The sequence below is a fragment of the Ptychodera flava genome, chromosome 1, assembly GCF_041260155.1.
Source record: "Ptychodera flava strain L36383 chromosome 1, AS_Pfla_20210202, whole genome shotgun sequence".
Taxonomy (NCBI): Eukaryota; Metazoa; Hemichordata; class Enteropneusta; family Ptychoderidae; genus Ptychodera; species Ptychodera flava.
Genome location: NC_091928.1, coordinates 52,278,690 through 52,299,986, shown reverse-complemented (window position 1 = coordinate 52,299,986; position 21,297 = coordinate 52,278,690). Strand labels below are relative to the sequence as shown.

The 21,297-nt window shown below is 36.8% G+C and overlaps 1 protein-coding gene across 1 annotated transcript; it reads right to left on the bottom strand.

The window, feature by feature from the left end:
- Nucleotides 1-1,687: 1,687 nt before the first annotated feature.
- LOC139140689 (uncharacterized) lies at nt 1,688-16,874 on the bottom strand. Its single transcript, XM_070710073.1, has 9 exons — nt 14,995-16,874; nt 12,708-13,166; nt 12,500-12,573; nt 12,003-12,075; nt 9,805-9,948; nt 9,254-9,553; nt 5,285-5,359; nt 4,380-4,454; nt 1,688-4,032 (listed from the first exon to the last, which is right to left on the bottom strand). The coding sequence occupies exons 1-9, from the start codon at nt 16,688-16,690 to the stop codon at nt 3,245-3,247; spliced, it is 3,684 nt and encodes a 1,227-aa protein (XP_070566174.1). The 5' UTR covers nt 16,691-16,874; the 3' UTR covers nt 1,688-3,244.
- Between the last annotated feature and the right edge of the window lie 4,423 nt (nt 16,875-21,297).

Sequence of the window (21,297 nt, the reverse complement as noted above, 5' to 3'; positions counted from 1 at the left end):
TCACCTTTCAAAAATGAAAGTTATGGCGACATTTATTCATTTATTATCGACCAACTCATGCGAAATATTTTTTTTTTTATTTTTGATAAATTACATGATTAACAGGAACATTCTGAAAGGTTTACTTCCGAGTAAATAGGTTGACTACAAATATATGAAACGTCCAAGGTGTTACTGAAGGATTCATCGAGTATGCACAGTTTGCGATTCTTGCGATAATGCAAACGTGCTCTGTTCGGTGCGAAACGTTGTACTGATGCTGTTTATGAGATTAAACAGAAAGCGCGTTATCCAAACCGATGTGAAAAGTACTGAAAAAAACAGTATAACGGCGTGAATCAGATAGGAAACTGCCCTTTTAATTATGACAACTCATCAACATGCTCAGTTTTTACTCTCTTACTATAGAGCAAGTCTTGACAGAATGTTTAACACCACCTTGCAAAAGCAGTGAGTCTGAAAATGCGATTTCAGAATTCATAGAAAGTGTAGAATTTTAAATGTATTACTGCAGTGCATTCGTGATTTCAGAGATTGCTTTGATCCCCATCTTAATCTATTCTCTGAAATATGCTATAACAGTCTGTATATATGGGTTTCCTTGTAAAGTGAATTCGTACAAATATAATTATATACATTCCACTTTAACAAGGATATTGCTTTTACATTAATTTCCAGTATAACCTTGAAGATATACAAAAAGTAAAAACTATGCCACAACTAATTAGCTATCATAATGGTATTTAAATTAATGCTAGGCATGTTTTGAAATATGTGACCAGATTTCGTTTACAAATAAGATTGTGGGCCGACAATTCACAAAGACGACTACATAGTTTACTATAGCCTATTAAAATAAATATATCGTCATATTTGACAATTTCGGGTAGTAAGTCCTTGTACTTTTGTTAAGGGAATGTCATTAACGTTGAAGAAAAAATTCACGCTACAGGGACAGTAGATGTGACCGGGAATTTTAGTGAAGTTTATAGTATTTGTTTTTTATAACAGTTTCTGTTCCTTTGTCTAATCTCCATACCATGTTGATATCAAGTTCATATCAGTTTAGTTCAGTTTATTTCGGTACAGGGCCTCGGCCCATCGTACATCTTTGTTACGAAATATACACAAAAGGAGATGTCAACTGAACATGTTGAATTTTAGTCTTGACTAAAATTCTGCTATAAACAATAGACGTATTAAGACGTAGAAATGCTGTGCAGACAAGCGGAATATTCGGAGTTTTCAAAATGATCTTGAGAGAGATCAACACACACTAGTTGAGACGCAGAACAAAACTGATAGAAAAAAATCAGCAGTTATACCTTCTCTGCCGAAAATTTGCAAGTAAATTTTTTTCGATTTGTTAAATAAAATCTGACTTAACTACATACCCAATCGAATATACAGGACAAGTGGTTTCAGAGAGGAAATCCAGAGTGGACGAATGGCATTTGATTCCATACACTAGATGCTGATAGACAATCAACAGCTGAAACGTTTTGCTTCTTGTGCAATTTTATATTTTAAATTACCGAAATTTTATCGCTGCATACCTAAACATGGTCTGAACACCTTCTCTTGCATTATCTTAACAATGATGTGTACATTTATTTACACTACTATAACCTTGAAAATGGCAATATGAAAAGCGTGCCCATTTATCCAAAGTCAAACACGAAAAGTGTTATGATTGTATTTTTTCTCAACTTTATTGTGAAAGGGTGTGAAATCATGCAAATAACCAAAACGTCAAAATCGTACAAAAATTTGACACGGACTAAGCCAGTGTCCAAATTTGACATCTAAATAACCATTACATTACATAGATCTCCGTTGAAAATTCACTATTTTAACAAGATTTGACAAACAAACATTTTGTTAAGATATATTACAGTTCGTTGAGAACTGTCCTTTAAATTGAAAGACTCAGTTCTTATTTCCAATTAAGAATGTTAAAACATTTTCCTTTGTAATCAAGAACAAAAGTTGGGGTTCTTCCGTTAACTTAGGTACTACAGTAACAACCAGTAACAAATTACCCCTATTACCTACTTGAAAATCAAATGGCCTGTGTTTACTTTATTGAGAAAATATAAATTTCAGAAAATAAGACAGTGAAAAACTCTATTTACTTCATGAGCTTCCATATGAACCACCATAATTGGAAGGCTAAAATAATATTGTAAAAGTTAGTCTGAGTATCTGTCCAAAAGGCGCATTCTACCCTAAGATTAACTGAAGAATAGCAAACTTGCTTCTCATCACAGCATCCAAAAAGTAAGAATTACCATGTCACTTTCGATAATACAAGACAACACAAGGTATGAGAGCGTTGCAAGACTTTCTAAAATCAGTAAAAATTCTCGTATTCATAGCAAGGCTTTGTAAATTCACTGGTGAAAATCTGAGTCTAAAATATTTAATGAATAATAATGCAATCGCAATGAACAAATTGCATTCTCTGATGTAAGTATACTGAATTTTAACAACTAGCGACAATTGCAAGGAATAAATCATTTTCAAAAAGTTAACAGATGACAACTTTTCTTACCGCAATGAATGAAGTTCTCAAACTGGTGTTTGACGTAATTAATTGTAACAATAATATCACTCAAGATTGCGACACTCAATCAGAGCTATATCTGTATCCATTTAAAAGCTAGCCCTGATTATGGACTGGGAATTTTTTCCGATTGGGCCAAAGTAATTAAATTCTTTGCTTTGCGTCCCCAGTCGCTAAGGCTTTTAAGGTTTTTCATGAAAAACACACACAGTGTATTTGAATATAAAATTTTAGCACATAGCCGCTTAGCTTTTCTAAATCATTTTTTTACACATTTTTATTTGCTGCAATCAAATTGCATTGTGTTAATTTTCTTGTATGTATTTTTTAGCCGCTTAGACGCGTACCTTATCCCATTTTGAGTGGACGCAAAACAAAGAATTTATTACTTTGGCCTTGTTTTATTGCTAAAGTTTAAAACTGAAGATGGCTGCATAAATGTCTTAAAATGGTTAAAATGTAAAGCGTATATGGTCTGAAGGTTTAATGAATTCAAATTTCACAATTTTCACGACATCATTTACGTGTAACTAAAAAATCCATAATAAAATTTCTAATCTTCTTTCATCTTGTTTGGTTCTCTGCTGGTAATGACACATTGAATGGTGACAGTATACCTCACATATTTCACACGTTGTGCTTACAAATTAATGCTTTTCAGTACAATCTACATCTCATTCATTCTGACGGGACATATATATCAATACTATTTGCAGCTGTGTCACAAGAAACAGCAATTCTACCATCACCGGCGACTGCAATATACTCTGGCCAACGTGCCTGGAATAATGTACACTGCCACTCACCCCCTGGTTTAAATTTGACTATTCGGTGATTGTTCCAATCACAAATGAACACATTATTTTGTTCATCTACATCGATACCACGAGGATAAAGAATCTGGCCATCTTCATTTCCAGGAGTACAATATTGATGCAAGATATTCAAGCTACTATCGAAACATTTGATGCAGCTTGTGACATTATCAGTCACCAGGATGACGTCATTGCTGTTGACTGCCACAGAGTGTGGGAACCCTTCCTTATATTGCCCGACACATTTACCATCGATGGTAAGTTTCATAAGTTTTACACCATTTTGATCAGTCACCAAAATGAACCCGTTCTGCAGAGCTATTCCCGTTGGTGAATAAGCACCAGGTAGATCAATCAATTTGATGATCTTTCTGGTTTCATCACAAACAACAATTTGTAAATTACCTTCGTCAATTATGAAGTAATGTTTGTGTTTTGAGACGGCTACATTGACAGGTCTAAATGGTTTCTTAAACTGACCGTCAAAGGTTCCCAACACTGACTCACACACATAATCTTGGTTAACAATCTGCACCATGCTATTGTCTGAGTCGCACACTGCCAGTAGATTACCAATGAACGCCAATCCTTTAGTACCTTTGAACGGTTGCCCGTGTTGTGGACTGGATAATGTCCTGCTGAGCCGATATTCTGTGAATTTCAAAAATGTATATCGTTGGTTGTAATCTATAGTAAAGCAACATTTCAGTAGTGTTGGTTACATAATCCTACTCGCATAAAATAAACACCATTTGAACATAAGATTAACTTGAAGTGTGACAATGTGATATTACAATTGCTAGATTATCACTGGAGTTCAGTTCCTTGGAATTGTCGCTGATTGTGACAATTCAGTGTTCTTATAGTAGTAATAAAGGGCTCTGTCGGATTTATTGCATAATTTAATGAAAACAACAAATATAAATGTTAAGGGCTCAAACTTCTAGACGTTTATACCATGTAACAGTAGTGACGTAAGAAGCAAAGTTTTGTCTGACCTTCAATTGAAAGAGCTCCAGGTGCACTTGTTGTCCGACGTCTACGTTTGGTCATCGGTTTCCGTTCAGGTATGGCTGTAAAATAATAAAATATGTGTGAAACATCATATATAAATGGGATTTAGAATGGTAAATTGAAATATATATCTTTTCAACTTGAATTTGGTCTCAATAAAGTTTGTAGTGGCAAACAAGATAACATGAATGTAAACTTTAGCCTACATTGTGAGGCACATTAGGGCTGTTTGAACACGAGAAAACAACAGTATTGAGAAAATCGTGTAAATGTCTCAATTGATCCTGTTTAGTAATCTGCTTAAATCTCAGAGTTGTATTCATATTATTGATTGGTCTATCACTATCACCATGAAAAGTAGGTTGACCTTTTATAGATTTATACAACAATAAACTTCCTCTGTTGAACATGACTGTGGGCATTTTAAACGCGAAATAATGTATATGGTCCTCAGTACCATTAGTTATCTTATGACTGACAGATAATTGGCGTGTCTTTTCTTTGTACACAGTTTCATGATGAAAATAAAACAATCTCTGGTTATTCCTTAATTTTATTCCTTGAATATAAGTAGATTATTAACTTGAGATATTACGTTATATGTTGCAAAAATAGCACTGAAGTTCAAGGAAAGAATTACAAGAGACATTATTTTACATCCAAAAACAAACATGTACATACACGTTGAAGAATAAACTCCATTCTGCTGTGTTTATTGTCTATTGATTACTGGCTGTGTTTGTCCTAGGAAGGATCAGTAGCAATGAAATTATCTGTCGAATATGTTGTATAATTTAATGAACACGAAAATATAAATGTTACGGATTCAAAATTATGGACGTTTATACCATATTACAGCAATGACGTAAGAAGAAAAGTTTCGTCTTACCTTCAATTGAAAAAGGTCCTGGTGGACCCATTGTCCAACGTCTACGTTCTGTCATCCATTTCAATTCAGGTATGGCTTTAAAATAATAAGATATGTGCGTAACATCATATCAACATTAAATTTTGAATGGCAAACTGAAATACATCTCTTTCAAGTGAATTTGGTCTCAATAAAGTTTGCAGTGGTAAACAAGATAACATGAATGTAAACTTCAGCCTAAATTATGAGGTACATTAGGGCTGTTTGAACACAAGAGAAAACAACAGTATTAGCACCATCTTGTCAATGTCCCTATTAATCCTTTTGAGTAATCTGCTTAAATCTCAGAGTTGTATTCATATTATTGATGACGTACATAATAATCATTGGTCTATCACTATTACCATGCAAAGTAGGTTGACAGTTTATAGATTCATACAACAATAAACTTCCTCTTTTGAACATGACTGTGGGCATATTAAACGCGAAATAATGTATATAGTCCTCGGTACCATTAGTTATCTTATGATTGACAGGTATTTGGCGTATCTTTTCTTTGAACACGATTTCATTATGAAAATTCAACAATCTCCCCTGTCATTAACATAACGTTCATCAATTGTCTAACTGTCAGTCAGTATTCAACGATCTCTCATACGCATGTACTCTGCATTTGGGGCTTAAAGTGACTAGATAGCCCAATAGAGACACACAATTGGTTTTTTCTATATATAGTGTAGCGAATTGTACCACGCGGGGTTTCCATTACCGCCGAACTCGCCTTAGGATATCTGTCATTTGACAGTTCTAACACCCAAGTCTGATCAGATGATACTGCAAATATAGGGTTCTCACACGAATAAATTTAGAGACTGAATGTTTAGTACTGCAGTTCCAATTACCCAGAATATTCTTCCTCTTAGCATTTGCCTCTTTTCTCACATGGGCAGTCTTTAAATTGAATGTGAAAACTATTATTTATAAAAGACATTTTAAGCTTATGCGTTTTTATAGGTAAATTTGTAGTTGTCTTGTTCGTTTTGTCTGCATTTTGGTATGTATATTTAATACCGAAGGCTGCTGAAGTCAAGTATGGATTGATCTTTCAAAACGTTTTCGCTTTGTTACATTCCGTCTATTCAATGCCTTGCTCACAAAATATTCCTGTTTTCGAGTTGTAAACCCTCACTTTATTTCAGTTTGCGCAAATTATGGTGTTTCATAAAAGCATAAATATATCGTAAATATTTTCCACTTGACACTGATTTAATACCTTGATGAATTGAAGACCTCCATTTTCACGCATACCGCCGATGACATGTAATTCACAAAGGAAAAAGGGCTTAAATTTTCTGAGCCTGAGCATACTACAAAGAATTATTTCAAACTACTCAGTGTCATAAGTGACCATTGCATACACAAACTGCAAAGGAAAGTTTCGGGCGCCTCTAATCTGGCTGTTTCAATCGGATGGCTTTGACTTCTGTGATATTTGCTAACCAGTGGACGGAAACGCTGTTTCGCGTAACTGCACGAACATAAGCACGATCAGCCGATACGTTAATTCTTACCATGGGAGACCTGACCATGGGTTAGTAGCATCTATTATCACCTCTTTAAAGACATTTTCTCGCAAGACTTTAATTCGATCATTTGAGAAATTCGGATTGTCGTGTTGTTTGTTTATAAGCAATGTAATTTAATGAGCAGATGCTAGATCGACGTAAAACATTCCAAAGCGAGAAAAATCCATGACAGAGAGGCAGGCTGTCATTTCGTAAATGACCAGAGTACAAATCACGCAACGAGATGACCAACTTGGCTTTTACATGTGACAATACATGCTACACAAAACAATTAAATATGTCGAATGAAAATGTACGTCAGCAGAGAACAGACGGGCAGCATCTATAGAAACCTGCACTGCGACAATTTCGTTAGCGTTTGGTTTGATTTGTTGTAAAGACAGTAGCCAAGATCACTTCTTTGACTTAAATGATTAATGCCAGTATTCTAGTGACAGCAGTTAAACCGTAAAGTCATATAATCTGTGTATGTTCTTAAAATTGTACGTTGTAAGATCAGCAAGATGAACGAAAGTTGATTAATTGTATTTGGTCAGAACGTTTCACAATTTAATGAGCTCAACTTCTCTTTATATGCAACTAATATTTTGACAGCTATATCATATATTATCTCCTATCTATTTTGTGATTTGTACTTTGCCGAGTGACTTTAATCTCTGACTTATCTGCCCAGTAGCTGGGTACAGTAACTGTAGGTTGTACTAGGCCGCGTTCAAAAATGGTTAGGGGGACCTTGAGGAATCACGATTGAAATCTTTTTTTTCAGATCCCCCCTAAATACCCTCAAAAATTTTCAAGTGCCCCTCAATACTCTCAAAAATTTTCAAGTCCCCTCAAATTACCATATAGCCGCATGCAGAGTAAAAGTAAACATGCGTGTAATGTGTCGTTCTGCACGAAGATGTTCAACACTACCTCTTATGAGCAGGTTGTAGAGCCAATATTATAGCTGGGGCAAGTTTTTAATTTGATTCATTTTTAAATGCATCAGTGGACTTTTGGACTTGAGTTTATCCAACTCTGGCCAGGTCAATGGCACCAGCTGAAAAGGACACAAAATGACAATCATGAGAGAGTATGAAGATTGTGTATTGCTAGCCACATTTAACCAAATTGTGAAAACATGAGCACAGTGACCTACCAAATTTTCTTTTCAAAAGTACAAGACATACAACTTAGATGCCACATGTAAATGTTTTACAAAAGTAACAAAATACTGGATGGTTAAAATATTCCATGAAATTAATGTGTTAATCTCAGACATTTTGGGTGTAATAATGGCAAAATTGATAAAAAATACATGATTCCATTTAGTCACACATTTTCCATTTAAATGGGAGTCTTTACTGTTCAAAGGTTTACTTTTGTGTTATTGTACAATGAGATGTAAAAATTTCACTCACTGCATGAACTTGAAATAAATGATTTTATATATTGATTTTAAGTGATTTTAGAAGAACTGACTTTTCATCGTACATTTGTAGAAGATCAAGTATATGGTGACGCTATCTTTTTTCTCTAATATTTTATTGTTCGCATATGCCAGAGTTCAAAAATCCATGGTAACTGTAAGTCCCCTAGTCTTCTATGTGTTGCTGTCTGGCTGGATCTTTTGTACAAGTAGATGTATGTTTCACTGTCAATTGAGTGTCCTATGACCGAAACTCTTCTTAAACTACATCAGAGTCAGAGCTACATGTATCACTGTCACTGCCAGTATGTAGTAGCAGGGCAGTAGTTGCATTAACTTTCTATTTTGAAAATTATTTTTGTTCAGTTTATACAATTGCGCTCTCGTTCTACTCCCTACAGCATGTTGAGCTGTCCAATATTCAGCTTGCCAACACAGCCTACATGTGCCGTGCATTTGTATCATTCAATTTTCACTAATATTTTGACAAACGGGCTTTGTTGACAAACTGAATATTGTGGTTTTCATCATGCTGTAGAGAGACACCAAGAAACTGTGTTTGATACATTGCATAGAAATGTTGAGAAATTATCAACAGTTGCAGCTCCTGCCCCATTACAAGGCCAACTTGTTTTACGAAAATTAATGGCATTCATATATTTTTTAGACTTTTTCGAGATTAAAGACATAAAATGTGACAAAATGGTACTAGATTTTGTTTAATTATTACTAACATTAGAACCACTGGACGACATCAAAATGTTGGGAATCAAATATTTCGGGTCCCCCATAGGCAGAGCAAAACTTTCAAGTCCCCCTCGACTACTCCTAAGATTTTCGAATCCCCCCTGAATTCCTCCCCCCCCTCCCCCTTACAAATTTTTTGAACGCGGCCTAAGTAAGTATCGAATAGAAAAGTTGCTGAGTTTGTTTGGTGCTCTATTTATAAAAAAAGAAACCTCTGGAAAACACACTTAGAAAGCATACTCTTACCAGTTTTTCTTTCTTTTGACATTTTTGGTCGTTTTGATTGATCTGCCCCTCCTTTCTTCACTCGACTTGGTAGTTTACGTTTGATATCTGTATGAGAAGGTCCCTCCATTCTTTCCGCTTCAAGTAGCATTGATTCAATTACCGCTGACAGAGAGCTCTGTTGTTGTTGCTCTTCCCGCCGCCAAGATTGACTCGGTCCGGCCATCTCTGTACCATGTTCTCTTTCTTTCATTAGATCCGAGTGCTGAGTTGACATTGTTGCCTTAATTTCGTCTTCCTGCTTCATCGTTTTTGGTTTACCTAATTGGTAAGGAAGATTACACTTAATACCGTTTGCTATATGCGTTTGCAGTCTGTACGTGTGTGTGTGTGTGTGTGTATGTGCGTGTGGTGTGTCTATGTGTTTGTGCGCGCGCGTACGTACCCAGACAGACACACAGGCTGAGCCGAAATACCTCCCCATGCTTTACATATGGATTACAGGTTTTGGTATTTACATACGCTTTCACCTTTCTCATATTTATCCTTCATAGATTGTCTAAGTTCCTCACACTGCTTCTGTAGGACAATGTTTCCCAGCTTTGCGCCCTTTAATTCATTCTCCAGTATTTCCCCCTTTGCTTTTAGCCTGGATATTACGTTTACAAGGTTTTTCTTTTCAGATGACCATGATTCAGTATCATCATTCCCGCCCACTGAAAGGAAAAAATAAAGGTCAATGATATATAGAAGTCCCACAACAGTTAAAGAGAGACATAAGTGATCCATGTGCAAACACTTAGCATCGTAATAATCACCTGTGTATTAGTTACTACAATGTGTACGATTATAATATTGTCAACACTCTGAAAAATTCTTTAACAGTTGCATATTAGGAAGTCATAAGTTTAAACATTGATAGCACAACACAACTATGGTGACTATATCTCGGAAGTTTAAAACTGTACAATTGGTGGTTAGTTCGCAAGAAACACTTGCGCAGGCGCATGTTGCATCGTTGAGAATTTGAGTTATTCTAAGTAGCATTTCGATGTTTTCTTGAAAGTTTTACTAAATTTCCGACTGCATTTCTTCTTTTTTTGCGTTCAGATTTAAGACTTTACTGCTGCGATAACAGTATTGTCGGCAATGCGTTTTGAGCTTCGGTAACTCGACTTTGCTGCCTAAGCCACCGACGACTTGAAGCAGTCTGGGTTACTGAAGTCACTATTCTATATTATCACATGCCTCGATGTTATTGCAAATCAGTGCATTGATTTGAATAAGAAACTCTGGGGAGTTAGCGGGCTCTGTGAAAGATGTATGGACCGGTTTTCATAGTTACCGGGCCGGTGAAGTTCTGCGACGTTTTCGACACCACAGTAGACGCATAACGCTAGATGTAACATGCGCGCACTGCTATTTTGACTCTTATTTAAATTTCTTTGATGCTGGTCGATAAGGTAAACTTGTTTGAGAATGCCCTGCATAAAATTAAATGTCATGTAGCGTAAACTGTGATGAGGCATGTAATAAAAATATTATTGCCTAAATACATGGATTTATGTGCTCTCGCAGCAGGAGACAATTCGCCCTCCTGGCGTCAGGCAAAGTGTCACCTTCTCTCGAGCACACAAACCAATGTATTCAGTCAATATTTAAGCAATAAAGCACACCGAGCGATGGTATACTACGAGATTTTGACCAGTTCACGACATATATGCACGAGCGATATTAAGTGAACCGGTCAAAATCGAGTGGTATACCGTCGCTGGGTGTGATTTATCGCTATTATATCATAACAGTACATTGCAATTCTGGCATGGAACTTCAAAACGGATTTTTGCTAAAGCTGAGAGCTCGCGCGTATGCCAGCCATGGTATATCGCCATATATCACGGTTATTTTCGCGTCTCGACCAATCAGATTTCTGTATATATGCGCAATCAATATGCTCTATGATATAATTCATATATTAAATGCCTCGATGTCAGGGCAAATCAGTGCATTGATTTAAATAGCAACCTCAGGGATGTTAGCGGGCCACTAAACAATTTACTGACAGGTTTCCATGGTTACCCGGTCCAATGAAGCCTTTCGACGTTCTCGACGTCAAAGTAGACGCCCAACGCTAGATATAAAATATCCATGCGCGCTCTCCTATTTTTACTTTCGTTAACATCTGTTTGATAATGTTTGATAATGCTAAAATTGTTTGAAAATGCCCTGCATGTAACTGTGAAGAGGAATGTAATAAAAATATTATTGCCTGAATACATGGGTTTATGTGCCCTCGCAGCAGGAGACAACTTGCCCTCCTGGCGTCGGGCAAATTGTCACCTGCTCTCGGGCACATAAACCCATGTATTCGGGCAATAATATATAGTATTTGCTGTTTTACCTCACGACTATTATTATGAATCACAGTCGCTTACACGGCTGAGGCCCTCATGCTTATTGGGGTTTCGTCATGTATCAAATCACTAGCAACTCTGGTACAAATACTGTCTTGCTCTCACTCTGAATTACATATACAGACATTATATTGTCATCAAATATTTCGGGAGTCATACAGTCTGGTTATTTTTAACATGTTTGCATTTGTTGCCAAGAAACTCTTATTAAGTAAAATAATCGCAATCATACCAATCCATAATCCAATGACAGTAAGTCAGAATTCGTAAGACAATAGTTGTAAACATTAAGTGTACGGGTCAAACTAACGCTGGCATAAGGATAACTATTACCAAACTAAAAAAAAGCCGCTTACCCGATGCTATGTCAGTCCTGTCATTTGTCTCGTCTTGTACTGTTCTTTGTGTATCATCGTCTATCTCTTCATTCTGAAAATGAAGATCACATGCATGCAAAACTGAAAACTGTTTTAATAAGATGACATGCACACGTGAGATATTTAATGTCATTGTTTTCATTTTTTGTACAAAACTTGTTTTCCGCGTGAAATCTAAGTCACACATCGGTAGCTTTGGAATTGTGCATGCAGACCTCTACTAGCTGCTCGGTGACTCGCTACTTATTTTCAACCTGAAAGATTAACTTTCACAGCGAATTGATTCTCCTTTGAAAGATATGAAACATGTGAAACTTACATTGCTTAGTAAATTCATTTTAGAAGTGAAAATATCCTACCAGGTAAAGGAGCTACAAACCATAGGTTGAATAATGCGCGACTTCATCCTTTGCTGTGTCACAAGAAATATAGCCTGCAACTATTTACAATTTGTGTAATGTTATCACAAATTTTACCTGTAATTCAGTGGCACTAGCTTCTTCTATGTCCCCATCCTGCACATCCATTGGTTGAATTCCACCACCATCTCCTGTGAAAGGTAAACGTCGCTGGTTTAGTCACTTTGAAATCCAATAACGATGTTATCAGAAGCAGTGGAGCAACGTGTCCTGAAGTCAGTGATACGGTACAAGAAACACAACATTCATTGTTTAGTAGACTTACTGTTGAGGAAGTACAGTTCAAGTTTATCAAACTTAGATTGGTCATAAGTGGCTTTCAACTTTAGAGGTATTCCAACAGTGGCAGCCTCCTCTCTCATTTCATCTGTTATTAGGATTGGTTCCAATGCATCACTCAGACTTTCAGATTGGCAACTTCCCTCCAGTCTGTACAGATTTGCAAGTCGTGGAATGTCTACGCAAACTTTCAGGGAATCTACTATCATGCCAGTTGTTTCCACACCTTCACCGAATTCATCGATACAGGTTTTCCTGACCTTTTCCGCATCTGTATCACTGTCTATTACATCAGCTGCTCTCTTCTTCATACACTTTTCGCAGCTTTTCAACACAGTGTCCCTTCTTTGATGACTTGTACTATCAGCATTTTGCTGTAGATACTGACGATACACATCTTCATCGAGCTTAACATGGATCGATATTATTGTATCAGACTGACAATCTGCAAAGGATGGAAGTTACAACAAGTTTTATAAAGACATGACCCTTAGTTTGCCAAAATATATACTATTTTACAATATGCTAGTGTTTGGAAAGGTTTGAGAAAACACTATTTAGAAAATGCAAGTTATACTTCTTGCCAATATCTATGAACAGAGCTTGGTCAGATTTAAAGGGACGAAGTAGCTCTTGAGCTTTTCCCATTAATTTGTTTTATGTGAAAGTTGCTTGTGTCATTTAACTTCTTGAAACACGCTGAAAAACTGGTCAACTTCGCACAAGTATTACAAGTAATGCAAGTATTCAATGTTTTCAAGATATCACAACAAGGTAAAACAAGAGCGATATTGTCATTGTAAGGGCAAGAAAGGAAAGTAGCATTAATTGAATATTTGTCTTCCTTTTCATGCCTTCAAGTCTTTATTGATGTTATTAATATATGTTTAACTTTTCCTTTTGCATATGACAAATCTGATATAGCAAGGGGTTATATAAAGAAATGAAAGAAGAGTGATAATCTTTCACGTGGTAAAAAGTGTGAAATTTGAACTTGTATCCACACTTTCGAACACAGTCACTTGTAAATTAATATACCACGGCCGCTGTGTGGTGTGCATTAGAAAAGTAGGACGTTCGAAATGGAATGACCGCTATGCGCATATTGCCGAGTTTGAAGAAGGATTTCTCTCACAAAAAAGTCACAATTTATACACTAAACCAACATTCGATTGCTTCCACTACATTTTCTAATTCATACGTGCTATAACCTTTTCGTCAGAAACGATCTTCTGAGCATTTTGGGGTGTGATTTTGTACGGGACCAGCGCTTTTGTCATGAATTCGCGACATTGTTACAACAGCAGAGGGTGGTCAGCGGTTGCTTTGAAAGTAGCGGCGCCGTGATCGGCTATCTACTCCAAATCCGTGATCGTTTGAAACATTGAACATTAGGGTATCACAGCGCTAGCACCGCTACACCCGTTAAAGTTGCAAAAAGTCGAGATTTCATGTAGAAAACATGGATCCCGTCAGAAATGACACCGAAAAATGCAAAACGATCGCTTTGACGCAAAGAGGGCAACAGGTATGAATTCAGAGGTGTATTGAAAGCAATCAATGCTGGTTTATTGAATGAATTGTGGTAAATTCGTGTCCGAACACGTGCGTGTATTGAGTAAAGCGTTTCTGAATTCTCCATTTGTCTAATGAATAGAAAAAAGTGGGGATGGCGTTTCGAACCACCAGCAACTGTGCTCTCTGCAGTATTTGAAACGTAAACAGTTGTTACAGTAACAGGATTAACGTCGATGAACTTGTCCAGTGCAATGGGTTTCTGCACATTATAAGCGATACGTATGCAAACGTAATGTGACAAAATTAATATGTGACAACTTCAATAATTATAGCATGTATTCAAGAATAACACTATATTTGCGTTATGCATTATGGTCCCCGATAGTTGGAGCTAAGTGCTGTATCTGTAACACCGGTGATTGCCAAAATATCAAAACATACCAATGTGTAGGATATCTAGTTATTTTTTTATTTACATAAGAAATAAAATGGCCAATATCAAGGTATTAATGCTGGAGAAGGTATATCCAAGCCCAATCATACTGTTTTTATTGTCATTGCTGATACAATATTGGATTTTTCCTTGCGTAAAATGTTAAGTGCATGTAGTGTTTTAAAGACTATAGACCACAGATTGCAATCATGAAAATTTGTAAATCAGGTAATCTCTGTAACGCTATAGATTACACACTAGGATAAACAGTGCAGTCACGCAAAACTGTTTGTCACACTTTCACAATTCAAGTCATCCTTACCTTCACTGTTTCTTGTGTTCATATTTCGTGGCTCACTGATTTGACCTGTTGTTTTCTTCTTTGGTGTCAACAAACCAGCGAATCTAGAGTAACTCTTGTCGTGGACGATACACTCAATCAGGGCTTTCTTGACAATCTTTGCTTTTCCAAAAGCAAGATTCATATCATCTACAGCATTTATTATTTTGTCGGAGAGTTCAGTGTCATTTCTCACTACACATTTGTCAGCTTCCATTGGGATGTGCTTTTTCATCAACTGTCCGAGATCTGTATTCTCAAACGCAAAGGTTGGTTTTGCAGTTGCCATTGCTTCCATGCCACAGAAGCCATAGTCCGTAAAACAGGATGCAGGCAGACAGAGGTCAGACTGATGTAGGCGTGTTAGTAAGGTCTTTGCTGAGTAATGTGAGGAGAATTGTGGTTTCATGTTTTTGCTTTTTAATTTATTCTCAATACTCCTTATGATTTTGATATGATTCCCTTTTGCTGGAACTCCTAATATTTGCCAATCAAGGGCATTTACATTAGAAACCTCAATTTTGCCGATGACATTGCTGATTGAACTTGCCAGTTCCTCACATGGTTTCAGTGATTTGTGTGTATTTAGCTGTCCATAGGTCAGTATACGGCGGGTATTTGTTTCAAGAGGTGGATACGGGTCCTTCAGGAAGAAGCTGCTCCTAGGTTTTGGAAAGAGCTGGGCATGCGGGATCTTGGCTAGTTCCCTTTCGTCTACGTTTGCACGATATTGGTTTCTGAAGTATTCATGCATCTTAGGACCAATTGAAAATATAATGTCAGCTTTACTTGCCATCTTGAGCATCTTTTCATCAAGTCTTTCACGGTTTACATCCCATAGGCAGTTGTGATCGTTATAAGCATGGTTGATCATAACCAAGTCTGCATCTTTGAATAGCTGTTCCAGAATGTCAGCAGCGGCCCTTGCAGTCTTTGGAGCATATCCAATGACATGCTTGATGTTCTTCAGTTTCTTAAGGTCAGGAAAATATATTTCATGATTTAGTAACCACTTCAACTCTGGTTGATCTTCCTCAGGTTCAGTTCCTTCCTTCCTTACAGCTGGTATCAGGGTAACGCCACAGTTCTTGGCATCGATCTTCTTCTCTTTACTAATTTTAACATCAAGTACAGTGGAATAGGCTTTAACAGCCTTTCCATCTTTGGCCTTTCTTGCACAGAAATCTTGGACGAGTGTCCTGTGGAAGCCTGTCAAGCCACAATCATTTTCATCCCAGTCATCATTCACAAATAGTGCTCCTGGTTGTGCTTCAGGAATGTCCAGTTGGTGGAGTTTTGCTTCCGGGAAGAAACTTTCATGAATTGCAGCAGCAGTGTTCTTTCCATTGAAGAGATAGCCAGCTACGTGTTGCAAATCCTGCAAATGCTTAAGTTGTGGATAATAATGCTCATGGAATAAAAAGCAGTTCTCTCCTGGTAGATCTGCATTCGGATTCAACATTTTTTCCATTGTAACTGGGATTAATTTTACGCCAACGTTTTCGGCATCTCTTTTCTGTTCTTCGGTTACTTTAACATCAAGAATGGCGCAGTGGATTTCAGTGTCCTGATCGCCATCTAGATCCCTTTCACGGAAGTCACGGATGATTGAACTAGTTGGCTTAGCTGTAGAGCTTTCCTCTTCTACCTCCCAGGTTTTAAGTATTACTAATGCCATGACAGGTTGACCAGGAATTGGCAGTAGATGAAACTGGACTTGAGAGAACAGATCTTCGTGAATTGCGAAGGTTTGTGTCTTAGAGAAATATCCAACTATGTGTTCTGCATTTTGTAGATTCTGCAGTGGTGGGTAGAATGCACTCCAGGGGTTATCATCGGATGTATTTGACCATTCAGGATTTTCAGCTGGGATCAAAGTAACACCAATATTCCTTTACTCACAAAGAAATGCTGAGTATACAGGAAAAAACTATAAATCCAGCTTTCATCAAAGTGTACCACTTCAATCCATGCATTCAGCTCGTGCTTGTCACTATGGGGTTATGTTTCTAAGGTAAACAATGAAAGGTTTAACCCTGGGCTAAAATGCACCAGCTATAAAAATGCAGCTTTTGCTGACAGTCATCAAAACCGGGGAAGGGCTTACCGAAATAACGAGACAAATAACAAGTTGCAAAGAATTTTTATAGATTTTTTGTGTATATGAGATGTAATAAGTATGGCTATAAAACGTCATGGTGAACGTACATGCATGTCGCTGATTAAGCAATGTACCCAAATTTTCACAAAGACCAAATTGTGTTTTTGTTAATCATGTCATGTTTATCATGAACAAAATACTCCGGCCAGAATAGATTGATATGTCACAGATTTTCAACATTGTTTCAATTGCTTGTGACTTAGGTGTAGTAGTCAAAATGAGAACAGTAAATTTTGAGCGTTAGGGATTATATAATTTTGGACAGTAAGTCTATTTTGTTCTAATATATTAAAGGTAATGGTATTTTAATAATGCTAAATTAGAAATTGTACATGTCATCACCTATATCTAAAGTACGTTTGTTCTGAGACGGCAACTTGTCCGGGAAGACAAACTTAACAAAGTTACTACACTTATTGTAGCTACATTTCCAATTCATTTTCAAAATACATTGATTTCAATATACATTGACGCAGGAAACACTTATTGCTTTTTATCTGCACTTGGACATTATTCGTTGTTTTTGGTAACCTATAGCAATTGTGTATAAAAAGCTGCCATGATTTCATTCAGTCTGGTATATAGACAAATGTCCCAAATGATTGATACAGGTCAGGTCACGAGGTTATTTAAGGTAAACATTTTTTTCATTATTTATTAACCATATGTAAATATAACTTGCTGCTGTGCGAGGTTGTTTAAGGGACCAATAGTAAAATTGTATGTACTGACGACTTTGGTCCGTAGCACACTGTCTTTTGCATGGCATGTAGTAATGAGCCTTTTAAAATGCCATATTTCACAACAATATGAGTTTGACAATCTCAATGTATATGACGTGACCGATTCTTTATGATTGTTGTATGAGTTGTATGTATCACTGAGGATTAGCCAGAAATCTTGACGTGTCATTCTGCTTAACAAGACGATCAAACTAAGCAATCGAGCAATCAATCGCAATTTTAGTTTCTACTGTGAAAAGCGTGACATTTTAGCGCCAGTAACAACTGTAGTCTTAGCAATTACACAATCACACATTACTTACCGTTCACTCTGTGAGGCTCCAGGTCAATGTTGCTTGTCCAATGCACAGGTGATGATTGTTTGAGAAGATGAAGACAAAATAGGAATCACTGCAATCACCTTCGTGACAAAACGGCAGCAAAATTATGATGGCATTGAAAGGTGCAATGTCAGTAAAGATAACATACTTGCATTTCACAGATTTCAATTTGTTCAAATTGTGTTTAGCGAAGAGAATAAAATTCCGAATGTATATTATGAAAAAAGTGCACTTTACTCATCCTCAGGTCAATTCTTTTCCCCTTGTCTAAGTAAATGGTATTTTGATAAGGCTAAAATATTTCTTCAAATATATTTCAACTTGAAGTTTCTACAATCATTTGTGTTCTGGGGATGCAACATTTTAGTTTTGCAAACAAGATACATTAGTATAATAACAATTTTAATCTACATTATTTTCAGTGATCTTCTATCTTAGGATTGTACTGTTCATCAAATTAAAACAAATGAATTCATCTGCACGTAAAGTGATTACATACACTTGACTGCACACTTGTGCTTTTGAAGAGAAGTAGATTTTGTAATATACACATCTCACACTTCTGCTTATTTTCTCATATGCATTAGACTAGAGGAGGCGTAAACAAGATATTGTCGTCACACACATTAAATAAGTGTCAGTTTCAGGTTAACCTTTTCCCAAAAAGAAAAGTATTATTTATGCGCGATTTAGTTTACTGCATGATGAGTACAGCTCATTCAGGTCATCTGCATATTAATTGGCTCTGATAGCTGCAATAATTGTAGCCAAAGGGCTTTTTTGCCGAGTTGGCTATAACCAACACGGCAAACAAAGGCCCGCGGGCTACAATTATTGCAGCTACAGGCTGTGGTAAATTGTGATCAATAGGCTATCAGGTAACCAAGTTAATGAAGGATGTGTTTCCATCGATTGGTGCGATATTTTGTTCGTGGAAAACGCATGTAACTAGGTAGAATAATGGAATAAACAATCAAATAATCTGTCGTCTGAAGACAAAATACAATTTCAAGTAGACCATACAAATATAAGGCACCGCTATATTTAGACATCTCTAAAAGTAATTGTATGTGTTTGAAATCATGAAATGAATAAAATCTGTTTTCACAGACAGCTACAAGACGTCTTGAAACGTCGCCTGCGTCAGTTTTGCGGTAGTTTCATGGGGTTTAACTTTTTATTGTAAACAATCTCCGACACAAGAAATTCGCCACAGTTCAATGTCTTTGAACTTTGAAATGTGTTGTTCTCTTCAACATCATATTGCTTGTGTTTTACCAACATCACCAAACGTGCCTAAGCACATTCACCTAGGTTTAAGCTCATACTTTATTCACGTATAATGACGTCTTGTTGTGTAGAGCTCGAACCTTTTGGAGCCCCAATAGGCATTGCTATTTTACATGGTTAATACGTTTGTCTAGTTTTAATAGTACAAAACAAACACAAAAAGTTTTAAGTCTCACAAACATTTGCGTGAATCTAGCATTGTTATTAGAAAATATATCTTGTACACGTCAGGAAACTGTTGTAACTTGCATTTCCAAAATGTGTTGTTGGCTGCTCAATGGTTGGGACACGATGCCGCTATAGTTAGAATAAGAAATTCAATATCCACACGTACAAATTGAGGAAAACAACTTACCTGGGACTGTAACAGGTGATGATGAAAACGAGGGTACTGCAATTTAAACTTACCGAAGGTGTTCAGATACACTATAGATCAATGGCATGTATTTAAATACTAGCAATCGAGACAAAATTTGAGAACGCCGCTAATTTGGTGGGGCTACTTCCTTACAATGGCGACCGTAGGACACGTACAAATTGCAGGCTTGGAATCAGATTTGATATGACAAGGTCAAGGATCAAAGTTCATTTGTGGCAAGTCACCGACTTCATTTCTTACGAAGGAAATATCACAGGGTCACTCACACTGACATGAAAACCTATAAACAAAACAAAAACATTTGCAATCTACGTTCTCCTTCCACTTGTTTTTGTTCCATTTTTATTCCATTCAGTTTTAAAATTCTGTTTATCTCAGTGTCGTTTAATTCAATGACACCAGGAGGTTTGGGTCACGACGTTACTTCCTGGTTTCTGCTCGTTTTCAAAGCTTTTAACAAGCCGTAGCGAAAACTTAGGACACCTTAAAGAAATCCGGGACACAACTTATAGGTTCACCTTGCTGTCAATGGCCAGTGTGAACTTCGACCGGAGACACAAAAGTGTTTGTACAGGGGGGTGTGTAAAAAGCAGTTTTTCAAATTGACTGTCTCGTGATCTTATGTAAACAATGATCATAAAATACATTATCACAAAAGTTGTCAATAGTATAATGTAATGTGGTTAGAGCTCAGCTTGTTGAATAGAATTCACAGTTTGGAAGGCCCAATATGTGTTCCCACCATGGCACGACCGTTCTTGTACCAACGTATCCAGTGTGTCCACTGAATGCCATTGGTCTAGTCTTTTCGATGACGAAGTAAAGGGAGCCAATTCCTGACAAGATGCGTCCGTTTTTTAACAAAACATACGCATCTTCTACAAGGTACCATTCATTTGCCTCTTTAGGGTAGAATGTGCCCAAATGAAAGACTCAAATTTTGCTGAAATTTCCTCAATGAAACTTTCAACCATTCCCTTACCGACTCAAGAATGAAAAGGTGTCACCGTTCAAATTTTAGTACTAGAGAAACAAATTAACATTTCCCGATATTTGAAATTAAAAATGACCGCATTCCCCATGTCAAGTTTAAAGAAACAAACTAAAGTGTTCGATTTTCGAAACATCTATGACGGTGATATTTGTTCTTATTCCAAGAGCTTAAAATAAGTCCACACAAGTGTTAAATTGGATACGAAAAGACCTGTAAAAACTTTGAGAGTCTGAATATCTGTCCCCGAGTTGCACTCTTCCTTAAAGAATCATTGTTACCTTGATGCCGTTCATTTCAATAGCGTGCATGCATTGACGTTAAGCTGATAGCAGTTGTATTTAGGCATGTTGGATTTAACGTCGATAAACACTTTTGAACGTATTCGAATGTATTCTTTA

Excerpts from the sequence above, each read along its gene's own strand:
- LOC139140689 (XM_070710073.1), bottom strand. The coding sequence starts at position 16,690 with ATGGCATTAGTAATACTTAAAACCTGGGAGGTAGAAGAGGAAAGCTCT. Across the intron at positions 12,076-12,499 it reads CTAGTGCCACTGAATTACAG|AATGAAGAGATAGACGATGA; the intron begins GTAAAATTTGTG and ends CTTCATTTTCAG. Across the intron at positions 4,033-4,379 it reads TGGAGCTCTTTCAATTGAAG|AATATCGGCTCAGCAGGACA; the intron begins GTCAGACAAAAC and ends TGAAATTCACAG.